The sequence below is a fragment of the Chlorocebus sabaeus genome, chromosome 11 (assembly GCF_047675955.1).
Source record: "Chlorocebus sabaeus isolate Y175 chromosome 11, mChlSab1.0.hap1, whole genome shotgun sequence".
NCBI classification, from domain to species: Eukaryota; Metazoa; Chordata; class Mammalia; order Primates; family Cercopithecidae; genus Chlorocebus; species Chlorocebus sabaeus.
The window spans coordinates 37,092,135-37,109,303 of record NC_132914.1 but is presented as its reverse complement, the minus strand read 5'-3'; the positions used below and the strand labels follow the sequence as shown (position 1 = coordinate 37,109,303).

General features: G+C 37.7%; 1 protein-coding gene across 1 annotated transcript in view; it reads right to left on the bottom strand.

The window, feature by feature from the left end:
* Nucleotides 1-4,761: 4,761 nt before the first annotated feature.
* REDIC1 (regulator of DNA class I crossover intermediates 1) overlaps nt 4,762-17,169 on the bottom strand; it is a 71,615-nt gene continuing 59,207 nt past the window's right edge. Inside the window, exon 11 of the mRNA XM_008002870.3 lies at nt 4,762-5,476. Coding sequence (XP_008001061.3) covers nt 5,012-5,476 — 465 coding nt within the window. The 3' untranslated portion in view covers nt 4,762-5,011. The remainder of the gene's footprint in view (nt 5,477-17,169) is intronic.

Sequence of the window (17,169 nt, the reverse complement as noted above, 5' to 3'; positions counted from 1 at the left end):
TACTTCCTGAGCAACAGGCATAAAGGAATACATATTGTAGACCAACAGGGACAGCAGGTAAAAATAAAACAAATGCCTGTGGCTAAAGCCATTTCAAGTGCTATGAAGTCTATAAGAAGGCCTAAAGACATATAAGAAATAGGAAAACAGGGCCAGGCGTGGTGGCTCACGCCTGTAATCCCAGCACTTTAGGAGGCCGAGGTGGGGAGATCACAAGGTCAGGAGATCGAGACCATCCTGGCTAACATGGTGAAACCCCGTCTCTACTAAAAATACAAAAAATTAGCCGGGTGTGGTGGCGGCGCCTGTAGTCCCAGCTACTCGGGAGGCTGAGGCAGGAGAATGGCATGAACCTGGGAGGTGGAGCTTGCAGTGAGCCGAGATTGTGCCACTGCACTCCAGCCTGGGCGACTGAGCGAGACTCTGTCTCAAAAAAAAAAAAGAAAAGAAAAAAAAGAAAAAAAAAAAATAGGAAAACAGTTGAGCATACAGGTTGAAAAGCAAACAGGGATAAAATCAGGAAAAACCTTTCCTACAGTCAAAGAGAAAGCATTTATCTATATACAATATAAAGACCCTAAATATGTCACCAAACCCAACAGAGCAGATCCTTCATGCTAGCAGTGGCAGTTTTGTGATTTCAAACACTATTACAGCTGTAGGGCTGGAAACACAATTGTGGAATGACAATTATATTCTATCAGCATTTGGAAGGTATTATTACACTGTGTTTGAGCTTCCATCATTACTGTTAGTAAGTCATCTGACATTGTAGCTGTCTTTTCTAAGAATGTAGTCTTTTTCTCTTCAGTAGCTTTCATGTTTTTTCATTTGACTTTGAGGCTCTGTCATTTTATTATGTTGGGACTAGAATATGGATTTCATTTTTTTTAATCCCACTTGGAAATTGCTGGTCTTCACGAATCTGTGGATTTTTTTTTTTTTTTTTTTTTTTTTTTTGAGACGGAGTCTCGCTCTGTTGCCCAGGCTGGAGTGCAGTGGCCGGATTTCGGCTCACTGCAAGTTCACGTGGGTTTACGCCATTCTCTTGCCCCAGCCTTCCGAGTAGCTGGGACTACAGGTGCCCGCCACCACGCCTAGCTAGTTTTTTGTATTTTTTAGTAGAGACGGGGTTTCACCGTGTAAGCCAGGATGGTCTCGATCTCCTGACCTCGTGATCCGCCCGTCTCGGCCTCCCAAAGTGCTGGGATTACAGGCGTGAGCCACTGCACCCGGCCAGAATCTGTGGATTTATAATAGATAAATTCTGGAAAAGTTCTCAGCTATTATCTCTTCAAATTATGCCTCTATTCTCTCTCTCTCCTATACTGTTGATACTTCAATTAAACACATAGAGCTTCTCACTCTGTCCTTCTTATTGTTTAATAAACACTCTTTCATATTTTCTATTTCTTGTTCTCTTCTGGCATTCTGGATAATATATCCTTATATATATTTCACTTCACAAATTCTCTCTTCACCTGTACCTAACATGCCACTTCACCTACATATGAAATTTTCAGCAGATGGCAGAAATGAAAACCTGAGACTGGAGAATGGTAAAACTATACAAATTAGCAATGTTAACCTTTTAGTTATACCTATGAAGCCAATTCATCCGTTCACGTGTCATAATCTCTGCCTGTCTTAATTTGACCTGCCCCAAAAACAAACTATGAGGCAAGGATTCAAGTACATATAGTTTGTTTGGGGTATGATCTCAAGAAACACATGGAAGTGGAAAGTAAGACAGATGGAAAAAGAAGGAAAGTAATAAAGTGTTTGTTATTAAGCAAGTTACCATTGTGAGCAACTTAAGGTTAATCCTTCTGAGGAACTTGGCAGGAATAGTGTTTTCCAACATGAGAGGGCACAGACATCACTCTACGGATTCCCAGGACTTATTGCCTGAGATTCTGATTCAGTAATTTGGGGGTGGGTTCCACAAATTTTAATTACTAACCAGCTCCCAACCAATGTTGATGCTATTGTTACTGGTCAGTGGATACTTTGAGTAAGCAGAGGTGTAGAACACACTTTCAAAGACTTATCCCGCCCAAGAGGCAAGGAAGGAGTATTTATCCACCAATTCCCATAAGTTATTGTTTAAAACGACTGTGCTCAAACAGCATTAACATTCTGGTACTTCCGTCTGCCTCCTCCCAGGTAGAAGAGGTACTGCAGCCAAAAGAAACACCTTAGGAAACGAGTCATGCACTGGCAGCTGCAAGTCAGGTTGGTATATATGAAAATAAGGGATGCCCAAGAAATGTGAGCTGGGCACAGACAGCATTTGCTACATTGCTATATTGTCATGGAGGAAAACAGACAATTAACCAAGAAATTATAAATAAATTACAATTGTTATAAGTGCTTTAAAAGTAAATTACATGAAACTACCCCTAAAGATAGCCTCTCATCTTATTACAGATGGAAACTTCCTAGAGTTGTTGTGGACCAAAAAAATGTACTGTTTCACAAATATGGTTAAACACCAACTCCAGTCCAATACTGTATAGCATTGGCCCTTAATGAATATATACTATCTTATCTGAAGACACTCTGATTGGCAGTTTACATTAGAAATGTGTGCAGAATCATTAAGTTTTCATTTTGTTTCATCTAGGTAGAACTTAGCTAGGATTTACTCTGCTTTATAAACATTAAATTACAAACAGCGAATGAAAACAATGTTTACTTCAATTGCTTTTTATTTATATTGTCATCAAATGGTTTTACCAAGAGAAAGCCCAAACCAGTAATGCATTTTGAGAAGTATTTTATAATTACATAAGATGGCTTATTTTGCAAATGCATACTCACTTTCCACTCTGAATATATTTACCTCCTTAAAGCATCTAAGCAATTAGCAACTGTGAAGTTAAGGAAGAGACCATAAAACTGCCTTTACTTCAGACACCAACAGCAAGTCTGTGAGTTCCAAGACCACCCTCAGATTTGGTAATTCATTAGAAGGACTCACAGAACACACTGAAAGATATATTCACAGTTATAGTTTATTATAGTAAAAGGATACCAGTTAAAATCAACCAAGAGAAGAAACACATAGGACAGAATCCAGGAAAGTAACAAATGGGGAGCTTTCAGTCATCTTCTCATGGAGTCATGGACAGCATTACTTTCCTGGCAATGACTGACAATTCACATGAAGTACTGCCAACCAGGGAAGCTTCCCTAAGCCTTGGTATTCAAAGTCTTTACTGAGGCTCAATCATAGCCATGTGGCTGACTATCCAGTCTCAGTTTCTGACCCCTTAGGAAGGCAAGCTATTATTGCTTTACTCAATGTCTCCATCCTAAATCATATTATTACTATCTAAATTGGGCCAAGCTTCCTAGGCAAATAAAGACACTCATTAGCCATGACATTCCAAGGGTTTGGAGGTTACCTTCCAGAAGCCAAGGTCAAAGGCAATACCTCTTTTGGGGCAAGATTAAATTCTTTACTGTACCGCACCTTACTCTGCTCTCACTGGGAGTGGTCACTGCATTTTTTAAAGCCCTGAAATTCTTCATCTTACTGAGCTTAACTGCTACATTATGATATTGATAAAAACAAAACTAGGTATGAACTTTTGTAATTAATGTACTTTCAATATTGCTAGACTTTGATGCATATTTGGAAAAAATCAGTTTATTTGATATTTGAAACCAACCCAAGATTCACAGCTCAAATTTATTCTACTGGTATCATTATAGTCTTCTTTTTCTATGTATCAGTCTTCACTGCTATAGTATGCAATATTTTTGCAAAATAATGTTCAGGATAATCAATCCACAATGGAATACCTTTCATGTAGTATCAGGATAAAAATCTGGCCTTTAGAGAAACTATCAACATACATATATAATTATATTCCCCTTTCATGAGTTGATCATTAAGCTGGAAGAAAATACTTAGGAGCTTATTGTGCTCCGTAAGGCAGCAAAAATAACTTCCTACAACTAGCTAAAAACCTGAAGATTCCTACTGCTTAAACTTTAGCTGTTGGTGTCTCCAAATTGCAATGCCTCAAATCATCTCTGCAACACAAACTCTTGAGTGATACATCTGTATATTTAAAAAAAAAAAAAGAAAAAAAAAAAAGAAACCATTGTTTTCTTTAAAGGCACAGAAACCTCTAACAATTTTATTTCGGGTTCAGTTAGATACTGGAATGCCCTCTGCTGTGTACCTTGAAATGTATCAAAACAAGTGTCAATTTTAGAGTACAAACATTTAAAATCGTTATACAAAGTAAGTGTTGTGTTAGAAACAAAGCCCGTATTTTAGAAATAGGAAATCTTGTCATAATGTTTATGAAAATAATCTTAGCAACATTAAAATTAGAAACATAAATTATTTTTTTCAATTTCAAACAATTCTTTTATAAAAGCATTAAAACATATTTTAGTCCTACAGAACATTTTCCTTTGAATTAATAGCAGCACCAACAAAAAAACTATGTTATGCAAGTAGAAGATATGTATTATCTACAAATTAATGCTAGAATTTTTAAATAGGACTATAATGAAGAGAAGTAGCTAACAAAATTATTATAATGAGGACATAAAATATATTAGGTATTATTTTCTATCTTAAAGTCTTGAAAGAGAGCATTTTTGCCAGAAAATGCAACTGCAAAGAATATTAAAATAAATGCAACAAGGAAGGAAGCAATTAAGCATATTTTAACCCATAAATAACAGCATATCATAATAATATACTGAATAATCACATAAGAATGCTAGTAAATTTACAAATATATTATTTTCTAAAAACTCTACCATATACCAAAGCTATTAAGGAAATGGCTATATACAAATTAAATACATACATTAATAATATTAAAATGTTTTAACATGAACCATGAATATACTCTCTGAAGACTGTCAGCTTGTGCTTAGCTACATTTTCTCATTTCTTATCATGTTAATGAAATTTTCAACATTTACTATTGTTTTCTAAGGGCAAGTGAAATTCTACATCCTAGGTAGAGATTTTAGAATATTAGTTGTTCTTAAGGATTTCCTGCCCTCCAGTGGTATCTGTCTTAATATTTTCACTGCACCTTTCCAGGTTGCAAAGAGAAACATCACTTCTACATGTACATTTTGAAATTAGATCACACTGTATGGCAGCATCTAATTTTTCCTCCATTACAGATTCACTCTCTGTTTGTACCCCTGCATCACATCTTGCAGGCTGCAGAATGCAGTTGTCACTGGTTTTGTTTTGCAAAATGTGTGCTGAATTACACTGTGACTGTGGAAACTGATCTGTATTATTTTTCACTGAGAACTGGTAGAAATTCTCATTCTGTTTGTGAATTTTGTCATTGTTTTTAACAATCCTGTCACCTGAAACTTTTGCCATTCTTTCTACATAAACATTATTTGTTTTTTCCTTCGTTTTGATGGGCATCCTATTTGAATCTTCAATGTGCTGTGATATTTGATCTTCATCTTCAGATGGCTAAAAAGAAATTAATAATTTTGCTATAAACCATGCTTACATTTTTAAAATGCATTCAATTACTTCAAAGGATATATCCTTAAAATCCCTACTATCGAAAATTTCTACATACAGAAGAGAGTTTGGCAAGTTACAAATCAAGCCATCAAAGAGTCTTCAACCAATAATCTGCCATACCTCCCAGGAGGCTATGAATTTTAAAATAGCAGTAACAGTAATAATCTTTGTAATAAAAATGCAAAGAGGTAAAATGGAGAAGGGAAATTTTGTCTTTTATTAGTCCCTATAAACACAGGCTCTATTATCTCTCTACACTTTGAACAGAAGAAATGATATGCAGCACACTTCCTCCACTTAAAAAGAGTAGACTAGAAGAAGTACCTTTGAAGGAAACAGCTAACACATATAACTTATTCAATTATTTATTGACTCATTAAGTAAAAAATAACTACTTGTATACTTTTTACGGGCCCAGTCCAATATATATAAATATCTTCAGAAGATAACATAACTTAAGAAGAACATCAGGTAACAAGAAATTAAACAGACAAAAGAAAAGTTAAGCAGCAATACATGAGCAATACATATCTCAACTGTTAGATAAAAAGACAAACTTTGATCATGCGGCTCCAAGATGGCGGAATAGGAACAGCTCCAGTCTACAGCTCCCAGCATAAGCAATGCAGAAGACAGGTGATTTCTGCATTTCCAATTAAGGTAGCAGGGTAATCTCACTGGGGCATGTTGGACAGTGGGGGCAGGACAATGGGTGCAGCCCATCAAGTGTGAGCCGAAGCAGGATGGGGCATCACCTCACCCAGGAAGTGCAAGGGGTCAGGGAATTCTCTTTGCTAGCCAAGGGAAGTGGTGACAGATGGCACCTGGAAAATCGGGTCACTCCCACCCAATAGTGCACTTTTCCAAAGGTCTTAGCAAACGGCACACCAGGAGATTATATCCTGCCCCTGGCTCAGAGGGTCCCACACCCACGAAGCCTCGCTCATTGTTAGCACAGCAGTCTGAGATCCAACTGCAAGGCTGCAGCAAGGCTGAGAGAGGGGCGCCCACCATTGCTGAGGCTTGAGTAGGTAAACAAAGCAGCCAGGAAGCTCCAACTGGGTGAAGCCCACCATAGCTCAGGGAGGCCTGCCTGCCTCTATAGATTCCACCTCTGGGGACAGGGCATAGCCAAACAAAAGGCAGCAGAAACCTCTGCAGACTTAAATGTCCCTGTCTGACAGCTTTGAAGAGAGTAGTGGTTCTCCAAGTGTGGAGTTTGAGATCTGAGAACGGAGAGACTGCCTCCTCAAGTGGGTCCCTGACCCCTGAGGAGCCTAACTAGGAGGCACCCCCAGTAGGGGCAGACTGATGCCTCACATAGCTAGGTAACCTTCTGAGACGAAGCTTCCAGAGGAACGATCAGGCAGCAACATTTGCTGTTCAGCAATATTTGCTGCTTTGCAGCCTCCGCTGCTGATACCCAGGCAAACAGGGTCTGGAGTATCCTCCAGCAAACTCCAACAGACCAGCAGCTGAGGGTCCTGACTGTTAGAAGGAAAACTAACAAACAGAAAGAACATCCACACTAAAACCCCATCTGTACGTCACCATGATCAAAGACCAAAGGTAGATAAAACCACAAAGATGGGGAAAAAACAGAGCAGAAAAGTTGAAAATTCTAAAAATTAGAGCGCCTCTCCCCCTCCAAAGGCACGCAGCTCCTCGCCAGCAACGGAACAAAGCTGGGCGGAGAATGACTTTGATGAGTTGAAAGAAGACTTTAGATGATCAAACTTCTCCGAGCTAAAGGAGGAAGTTCGAACCCATCGCAAAGAAGCTGAAACCCTCGAAAAAAGATTAGATGAATGGCTAACTATAATAACCAGTGTGGGGAAGTCCTTAAATGACCTGATGGAGCTGAAAACCATGGCACGAGAACTACATGATGAATGCACAAGCTTCAGTAGCCGATCAATCAACTGGAAGAAAGGGTATCAGTGATTCAAGATCAAATGAATGAAATGAAGCGAGAAGAGAAGTTTAGATAAAAAAGAGTAAAAAGAAACGAACAAAGACTCCGAGAAACATGGGACTATGTGAAAAGACCAAATCTATGTCTGATTGGTGTACCTGAAAGTGACGGGGAGAATGGAACCCAGCTGGAAAACACACTTCAGGTTATTATCCAGGAGAACTTCCCCAAACTAGCAAGGCAGACCAACATCCAAATTCAGGAAATACAGAGAATGCCACAAAGATACTCCTCGAGAAGAGCAACTCCAAGACACATAATTGTCAGATTCACCAAAGTTGAAATGAAGGAAAACATGTTAAGGGCAGTCAGAAAGAAAGGTCAGGTTACCCACAAAGGGAAGGCCATTAGACTAACAGCAGAACTCTTGGCAGAAACTCTACAAGTCAGAAGAGAGTGGGGGCCAATATTCAACATTCTTAAAGAAAAGAATTTTCAACCCAGAATTTCGTATCTAGCCAAACGAAGTTTCATAAGTGAAGGAGAAATAAAATCCTTTACAGACAAGCAAATACTGAGAGATTATTGTCACCATCAGGCCTGCCCTACAAGAGCTCCTGAAGGAAGCACTAAACAGGGAAAGAAATAACTGGTACTAGCCACTGCCAAAGCATGCCAAATTTTAAAGACCATCAATGCTAGGAAGAAACTGCATCAACTAACGAGCAAAATAACCAGCTAACATCATAATGACAGGATCAAATTCACAATAATAATATTAACCTTAAATGTAAATGTGCTAAATGTTCCAATTAAAAGACACAGACTGGCAAATTGGATAAAGAGTCAAGACCCATCAGTGTGCTGTATTCAGGAGATCCATCTCAAGTGCAGAAACACACATAGGCTCAAAATAAAGGGATGGAGGAATATCTACCAAGCAAATGGAAAACAAAAAAAGGCAGGGGTTGCAATCCTAGTCTCTGATAAAACAGACTTTAAACCATTAAAGATCAAAAGAGACAAAGAAAGCCATTACATAATACTGCAGGGATCATTTCAGCAAAAAGAGCTAATTATCCTAAATATATATGCACCCAATACAGGAGCACCCAGATTCATACAGCAAGTCCTTAGAGACCTACAGAGACTTACACACCCACACAATAATAATGGGAGACTTTAACACCCCACTGTCATAATTAGACAGATCAATAAGACAGAAAGTTAACAAGGATATCTAGTAATTGAACTCAGCTCTGCACCAAGCAGACCTAATAGACATCTATAGAACTCTCCATCCCAAATCAACAGAATAAACATTCTACTCAGCACCACATCACACTTATTCCAAAATTGACCACATAATTGGAAGTAAAGCACTCCTCAGCAAATGTAAAATAACAGAAATTATAACAAACTGTCTCTCAGACCACAGTGCAATCAAACTAGAACTCAGGATTAAGAAACTCACTCAAAACCTCTCAACTACATGGAAACTAAACAACCTGCTCCTGAGTGACTACTGGGTACATAACGAAATGAAGGCAGAAATAAAGATGTTCCTTGGAACCAGTGAGAGCAAAGACACAACATACCAGAATCTCTGGGACATGTTTAAAGCAGTGTGTAGAGGGAAATTTATAGCACTAAATGCCCACAAGAGAAAGCTGGAAAGATCTAAAATTGACACCCTAACATCATAATTAAAAGAACTATAGAAGCAACAACTAATAAATTCAAAAGCTAGCAGAAGGGAAGAAATAACTAAGATCAGAGCAGAACTGAAGGAGGCAGAGACACAAAAAAACTCTTCAAAAAAATCAATGAATCCAGAAGCTGGTTTTTGGAAAAGAGCAACAAAATTGATAGACTGTTAGCAAGACTAATAAAGAAGAAAAGAGAGAAGAATCAAAAAGAAGCAACAAAAAATCATAAAGGGGATATCACCACCGATCCCACAGATATACAAATTACCATGAGAGAATACTATAAACACCTCTACGCAAATAAACTAGAAAACCTAGAAGGAATGGTAAATTCCTGGACACATACACCCTCCCAAGACTAAACCAGGAAGAAGTTGAATCCCTGAATAGACCAATAACAGGCTCTGAAAGTGAGGCAATAATTAATATCCTACCAACCAAAAAAAGTCCAGGACCAGACGGATTCACAGCCAAATTCTACCAAAGGTACAAGGAGGAGCTGGTACCATTCCTTCTGAAACTATTACAGTCAATAGAAAAAGAGGGAATCCTCACTAACTCACTTTATGAGGCCAGCATCATCCTGATACCAAAGCCTGGCAGAGACACAACAAAAAAAGAGAATTTTAGACCAATACCCCTGATGAACTTTGATGCAAAAATCCTCAATAAAATACTGGCAAACTGAATCCAGCAGCACATCAAAAACCTTATCCACCATGATCAAGTGGGCTTCATCCTGGGATGCAAGGCTGGTTCAACATACACAAATCAATAAACGTAATCCAGCATATAAACAGAACCAAAGACAAAAACCACATGATTATCTCAATAGATGCACAAAAGGCCTTTGACAAAATTCAACAGCACGTCATGCTAAAAACTCTCGATAAAGTAGGTACTGATGGGACATATCTCAAAATAATCAGAACTATTTACGACAAACCCACGGCCAATGTCATATTGAACGGGCAAAAACTGGAAGCATTCCCTTTGAAAACTGGCACAAGACAGGGATGCCCTCTCTCACCACTCCTATTCAGCACAATGTTGGAAGTTCTGGCCAGGACAATCAGGCAGGAGAAAGAAAGAAAGGGTATTCAATTAGGAAAAGGGAAGTTAAATTGTCCCTGTTTGCAGATGACATGATTGTATATTTGGAAAACCCCATCATCTCAGCCCAAAATCTCCTTAAGCTGATAAGAAACTTCAGCAAAGTCCAGGATACAAAATCAATGTGCAAAAATCACAAGCATCCCTATACACCAATAACAGACAAACAGAGAGCTAAATCATGAGTGAAGTCCCATTCACATTTGCTTCAAAGAGAATAAAATACCTAGGAATCCAACTTACAAGGGATGTGAAGGACCTCTTCAAGGAGAACTACAAACCACTGCTCAGTGAAATAAAAGAGGACACAAACAAATGGAAAAACATACCATGCTCATGGATAAGAAGAATCAATATTGTGAAAATGGCCATACTGCCCAAGGTAATTTATAGATTCAATGCCATCCCCATCAAGCTACCAATGATTTTCTTCACAGAATTGTTGAAAACTACTTTAAAGTTCATATGGAACCAAAAAAGAGCTTGCATTGCCAAGACAATCCTAAGCCAAAAGAACAAAGCTGGAGGCATCATGCTACCTGACTTCAAACTATACTACAAGGCTACAGTAACCAAAACAGCATGATACTGGTACCAAAACAGAGATATAGGCCAATGGAACAGAACAGAGTCCTCAGAAATAATACCAAACATCTACAACCATCTGATCTTTGATGGTCCTGACAAAAACAAGCAATGGGGAAAGGACTCCCTTTTTAATAAATGGTGCCAGGAAAACTGGCTAGTCATATGTAGAAAGCTGAAACTAGATTCCTTCCTTACACCTTATACTAAAATTAATTCAAGATGGATTAAAGACTTAAATGTTAGACCTAAAACCATAAAATCCCTAGAAGAAAACCTAGGCAATACCATCCAGGACATAGGCATGGGCAAGACTTCATGTCTAAAACACTAAAAGCAATGCCACAAAAGCCAAAATTGACAAATGGGATCTAAATTACTAAAGAGCTTCTGCACCACAAAAGAAACTACCATCAGAGTGAACAGGCAACCTACAGAATGGGAGAAAATTTTTGCAATCTACTTATCTGACAAAGGGCTAATATCCAGAATCTACAAAGAACTCAAACAAATTTACAAGAAAAAAACAAACAACCCCATCAAAAAGTGGGCAAAGGATCTGAACAGACACTTCTCAAAAGAAGACATTTATGCAGCCAACAGACACATGAAAAAATGCTCATCATCAATGGCCATCAGAGAAATGCAAATCAAAACCACAATGAGATACCATCTCACACCAGTTAGAATGGCGATCATTAAAAAGTCAGGAAACAACACAGGTGCTGGAGAGGACGTGGAGAAATACGAAACCTTTTACACTGTTGGTGGGACTGTAAACTAGTTCAACCACTGTGGAAGACAGAGTGGCATTTCCTCAAGGATCTAGAACTAGAAATACCAATTGACCCATTACTGAGTATATACCCAAAGGATTATAAATCATGCTGCTATAAAGACACATGTACATGTATGTTTATTGCAGTACTATTCACAATAGCAAAGAATTGGAACCAACCCAAATGTCCATCAATGATAGACTGGATTAAGAAAATGTGGCACATATACACCATGGAATACTATGCAGCCATAAAAAAGGATGAGTTCATGTCCTTTGTAGGGACATGGATGAAGTTGGTAACCATCATTCTCAGCAAACTATCTCAAGGACAGAAAACCAAACACCGCATGTTCTCACTCATAGGTGGGAATTGAACAATGAGAATCCTTGGACACAGGAAGGGGATCACACACCAGTTGGGGGATGGGGGGAGGGGGGAGGATAGCATTAGGTGATGTACCTAATGTAAATGACAAGTTAATGGGTGCAGCATACTAACATGGCACGTGTATACATATGTAACAAATCTGCACATTATGCACATGTACCCTAGAACTTAAAAAAAAAAAAAAAACAAACTTTAAGAACATTTTAATAGGTCTAGATTTCAATTTTCTAGGCATAAATTTTTCAAAATTCTTGAAAAAATTACCTTTTAATTACTGAATTAATGAAAATATTCTTTTAATGAAAATCTTATATAAAATATTGATTATTCAAGCTAAAAATACAAAGTTAATGTAAAAAACTAAATATAAAAAGGGGTATAGGCTTTAGCTGATTGACACTGAAACAGCAATAGTAAGCCTATGAAATAGCATTAAAACTGACTGAGCACAAATTAGAGAAAGCAAGCTCAATGCATTTATTTATTCAAACAAATACTCATTTAGCAACTATAATGTGACCCTCTTGGAGCAGACATTCTGATGGGTAGAAATGATGTTAGTCAAATAATCATACACTTGCATATATAATTATGATTCAAAAAAAGTGTTATAAAGAACAAATATGAGGCATTGTGAGCACATAACTGATAGGCCTAATTAGATTGGGGAGCAAGGGAGGGACTTTTCTAATAAGTGACATACTTAAGATGAGACCTAAAGGATGAATAAGAGTAAGGTAGAGGGAATAGATTGTGTAAAAGATCTGAAGCAGAAAAGACACTGACAAGCTAAGAAAAGTGAAATGTCAGTAAGTGTGGGGCAGGATGAGAAAGGGAGATCACTAGAAGAAATTGAAGGTGTTAGTCAGGGTCATATCGTGATGGCTGGTAGTCACTGTAAGGGATATTGATGCTAAAGTAAAATAGGAATCCACTAAAGAGTTGCACATGGAAATAACATGATTCAATTTATGTTTGCAAAAGATCGTGAGAGTTGCTAACTAGCAGAAAGTGGGGCAAGCGTGATAGTAGACAGATTTCTTAGGAAACAACCACAGTAGTTCAAGACAAAATATTGACTTGATTGGATGAAGTGACAGAAGGAATCTGGTTGAATAAGGTAGATGAGACAGCAAAAGCAAGGACAAAGTTAAGTACTAAGTTTCTGACATGATCATGTGGGTGGACAGAAAAGGTATCTACTGATATAGATACGGATGTCAGAAAAACTCATTTGTGGAGAACCAGGGGATATTCAGTTTGAGGTATGAAGAAATGGAGATTTTTATGAAATATCAAAGATATGTTCAACGGAAAATTGGACATCTAAATAAAGATGAGGGCTAAAGTTTAAAGTTAAGAACTGTCATCATGCAGATAGCACAAAATTCATTGGAGTGTATAACATCACCTAGGGTTTAGAGTGTAGGTTAACAGAAGAAGATTGTCCTATGTCAAATTCTAAACTTTATAACATTTATATGGGGGGTACAGGAAAAGTGGACAAAGGCATGAAGTAGCATTCAGAGAAATATGAAGACAAACAAGATAGTGTGTTATCACAAAAGCAAAGAGTTAAAATTGTTTTTTAAAAAATAAAATAATAATTTATACCAATATTAGGAGTTCTTATGAGATAGATTCAAAAGTATCCAATGAATTTAACAACATAGAAGTCATTGGTGTCTTCAGCAAGAGCTGCTTGGATGCTGAATTAGAGACAAAAGGTAAACAAAATGAAGATGAAAGAATGAATGGAGGAGAATTCCATTTAAACATGTGATTTACCAGCAATGGAGCATTTCTACTCAGAATATACTATGTCACTCCAATTATTCAGGTTTCAGTTTTCAATAACATTTTACAGTTTTCATCTAAATGTGAAGAGTTTATTTTTGAACATATTATTGGTTATTTTACATTTCTAATTATTATGAATGGGTTCTTTTAAAAAGCCTCTTAAAAGAAATAAAATGTATCTCCATATATTTTTATATATTATATATCATGTGTGTATACACAGTTGACCCTTGAACAACACAGGTTTGAACTGCACAGGTCCAATTATATGTGCATTTTTCTTCAATAAATACATTAGAAAACTTTTTAGAGATTCGTGACAATTTGAAAAAACTCAGAAAATAAGAAAAAGTTAAGTATATCATGAATACATAAAATATCTGTAGATACTAGTTTACAATTTACTACTGTAAAATATACACGGATCTATTATGAAAAGTTAAAATTTATCAAAACTTTTGCACACAAACATGGCCATAAGTGGCACCATTTACAACCAAGACAAATGTAAATAAACATAGAGAAATGTAAACAAATATTCAGTATTAAATCATGACTGCATAAAACTAACTGTAGCACATACTGTACTACTGTAATAATTTCATAGCCACCTCCTGTTGCTGTTGCGGTCTCTCTGGTAAATTGCATATTGTAGTAAAAAGTGATCTCTTGTGGTTCTTGCATATTTTTCACTATGTTTAGTGCAGTAACATACACCTTGAATAACATCCAAGGAGCCACATGAAATGCCACTAGTGATGCTGGAAGTGCTCCCAAGAAGCAGAGAAAAGTCATGGCATTAATTAATTGCTTGAACTGCTTGGTATGTACTATAAACTGGGGTCTGCAGCTGCAGTTTCTTGCCATTTCAAGATACATAAACCCAGCATAAGGATCATGTACAGAAGGACAAATATGACATGTTCTCACTCACATATGGGAACTAAAAAAGTTGATCTCATGCAGGTTGAGAGTAGAATGATAGATACCAGGGACTGGGAAAGGTGTCATTGTCAGGGGGTGGGAGGGATGAAGAGAGGTTGGTTAATGGGTAAAAACACACAGTTAGATAGAAGAAATAAGTTCTAATGTTTAATAGCAGAGTAGGATAACTACAGTTAAAAACAAATGTATATTTCAAAATAGCTAGTAGCTATGTCTTAAAACGGTCCCAACACAGAGAAATAAACACTCAAGGTGATAGATATCCTAAATATTCTGGCTTGATCATTACACATTCGAGTCATGTAATAAAACATCATATATACCTGATTAAGTATGTATAAATATTATACATCAACAAAAAATAACTAAAAGGTAAATCTAAGCGTGCTTCTTTAGTGAAGCAATTTGAGTTATATTCTTTCAGAGAATTCAACTGTTTAACAAATAGATAACCTTGTAATCTAGTGTTGATAACATGTTATTGCTGATTTTTTTTTTTTTTTTTTTTGAGACAGGGTCTCACTCCATTGCCTGGGCTGGAGTGCAGTGGCACAATCATGGCTCAATGTGACCTCAACCTCCCAGGCTCAGGTGATTCTTCCACCTCAGCCTCCCCAGTAACTGGGACCACAAGCACACACCACCATGTCTGACTAATTTTTTGTATTTGCTTTGGCCACGTTGTCCAGGCTGGTCACGAACTCCTGGGCTCAAGCAATTGCCCACCTCAGTCTCCCAAAATGCTGGGATTACAAGCAGGAACCATCATGCCTGGTTAACTAATATTTCTTACCTTTGTTCATAAGTATTTATTATAATATGTTTATGCATATACATTTAAAATGTAATTATAAGCAGGATCCTTTGGAGATGCATTATTTGGTCTTTTCTTTCAGGGAATGGAACTAGTTAACAAATAGAGAACACTGTAATATAGTGTTGAGAATGTGCTATTGAAGGACAGTCATCTCTTCCTTAGAATTTCTAAGGCCTCATGTGCATGAGTTTACATATACACAAGTAAAAGCTAAATCTAAGTATAGTTCTTTAAAAAAAGAAAGAAAAGGAAACTTGTGAAGGCAAATGTACTTTTGTGAAATACCTTTTTACGTTGTTTTAAAAATGTAGCTTTTATGTGGGTGCAGGATTGCTCTGACAAAGGCATACTTTTAGACGCTAATGTGATTCAAGAAAAAGTGAAGCCATTCTATGACAACTTAAAGCAAAAGGAAGCTGAAAGATCTAATGCTGGAGAATTTAATGCCAGCAAAAGATGGTTTGATAATTTTAGAAAGAGCTTTGGCTTAAAAAATATCAAGGTAATAGGGGTAGCAGCTTCTGCAGACCAAGAAGCAGCAGATACATTCCCAGATGCCTTTAAAGGAAATCACTGAGGAAAATGGATATCTGCCTAAACAAGTTTTTAATGGAGACAAAAAAGTGCCCTATTTCAGGGGGGAAAAAAAAAAAAAAAACATGCCACATAGGATATTTATTAGGAAGAGAAGCAAGCACCAGGATTTAAGGCAGGATGGGATAGGCTAACTCTACTGCTTTGTGCAAATGCAGTCAGGTTTATGACAAAGATTGCCCTTATCTATAAAGCTGCTCGCCCTCAAGTTTTGAAGGGAAGGATAAACACCAATTGCCAGTCTCTCAGTAATACAACAAGAAGGCCTGGAGGCCGGGCGCGGTGGCTCAAGCCTGTAATCCCAGCACTTTGGGAGGCCGAGACGGGCGGATCACAAGGTCAGGAGATCGAGACCATCCTGGCTAACCCGGTGAAACCCCGTCTCTACTAAAAAAATACAAAAAACTAGCCGGGCGAGGTGGCGGGCGCCTGTAGTCCCAGCTACTCGGGAGGCTGAGGCAGGAGAATGGCGTAAACCCGGGAGGCGGAGCTTGCAGTGAGCCGAGATCCGGCCACTGCACTCCAGCCTGGGCGACAGAGCGAGACTCCGTCTCAAAAAAAAAAAAAAAAAAAAAAAAAAGAAGGCCTGGAAAACAAAAACGCTTTTTCTGAATTGATTCCATCCGTGCTTTGTCCCTGAAGTCAGTAAGTGCTTTGCCAGTAACGGACTGCCTTTTAAAGTTATTTTGATATTGATAATGCCCCTGGTCACCCAGAATCCCATGAGTTCAGTACCAAAGGCGTCAAAGTAGTTTATATGTTTTGAAGTACAACATCTCTAATTCAGTCCCTAGATCAGGGAGTCACACTGACCTTTAAGGTTCATTATACATTGTGCTCTATGGAAAGGATGGCCAATGCAATGGAAGAGAATCCAGGAGAGAGAACATCATAAAAGTTTGGAAGGATTATACCATTGAACATGCCATTACTGTTATAGAAAAAGCCATGAAAGTCATCAAGACTCAGAAAAGAAATCCCTGCAGGAG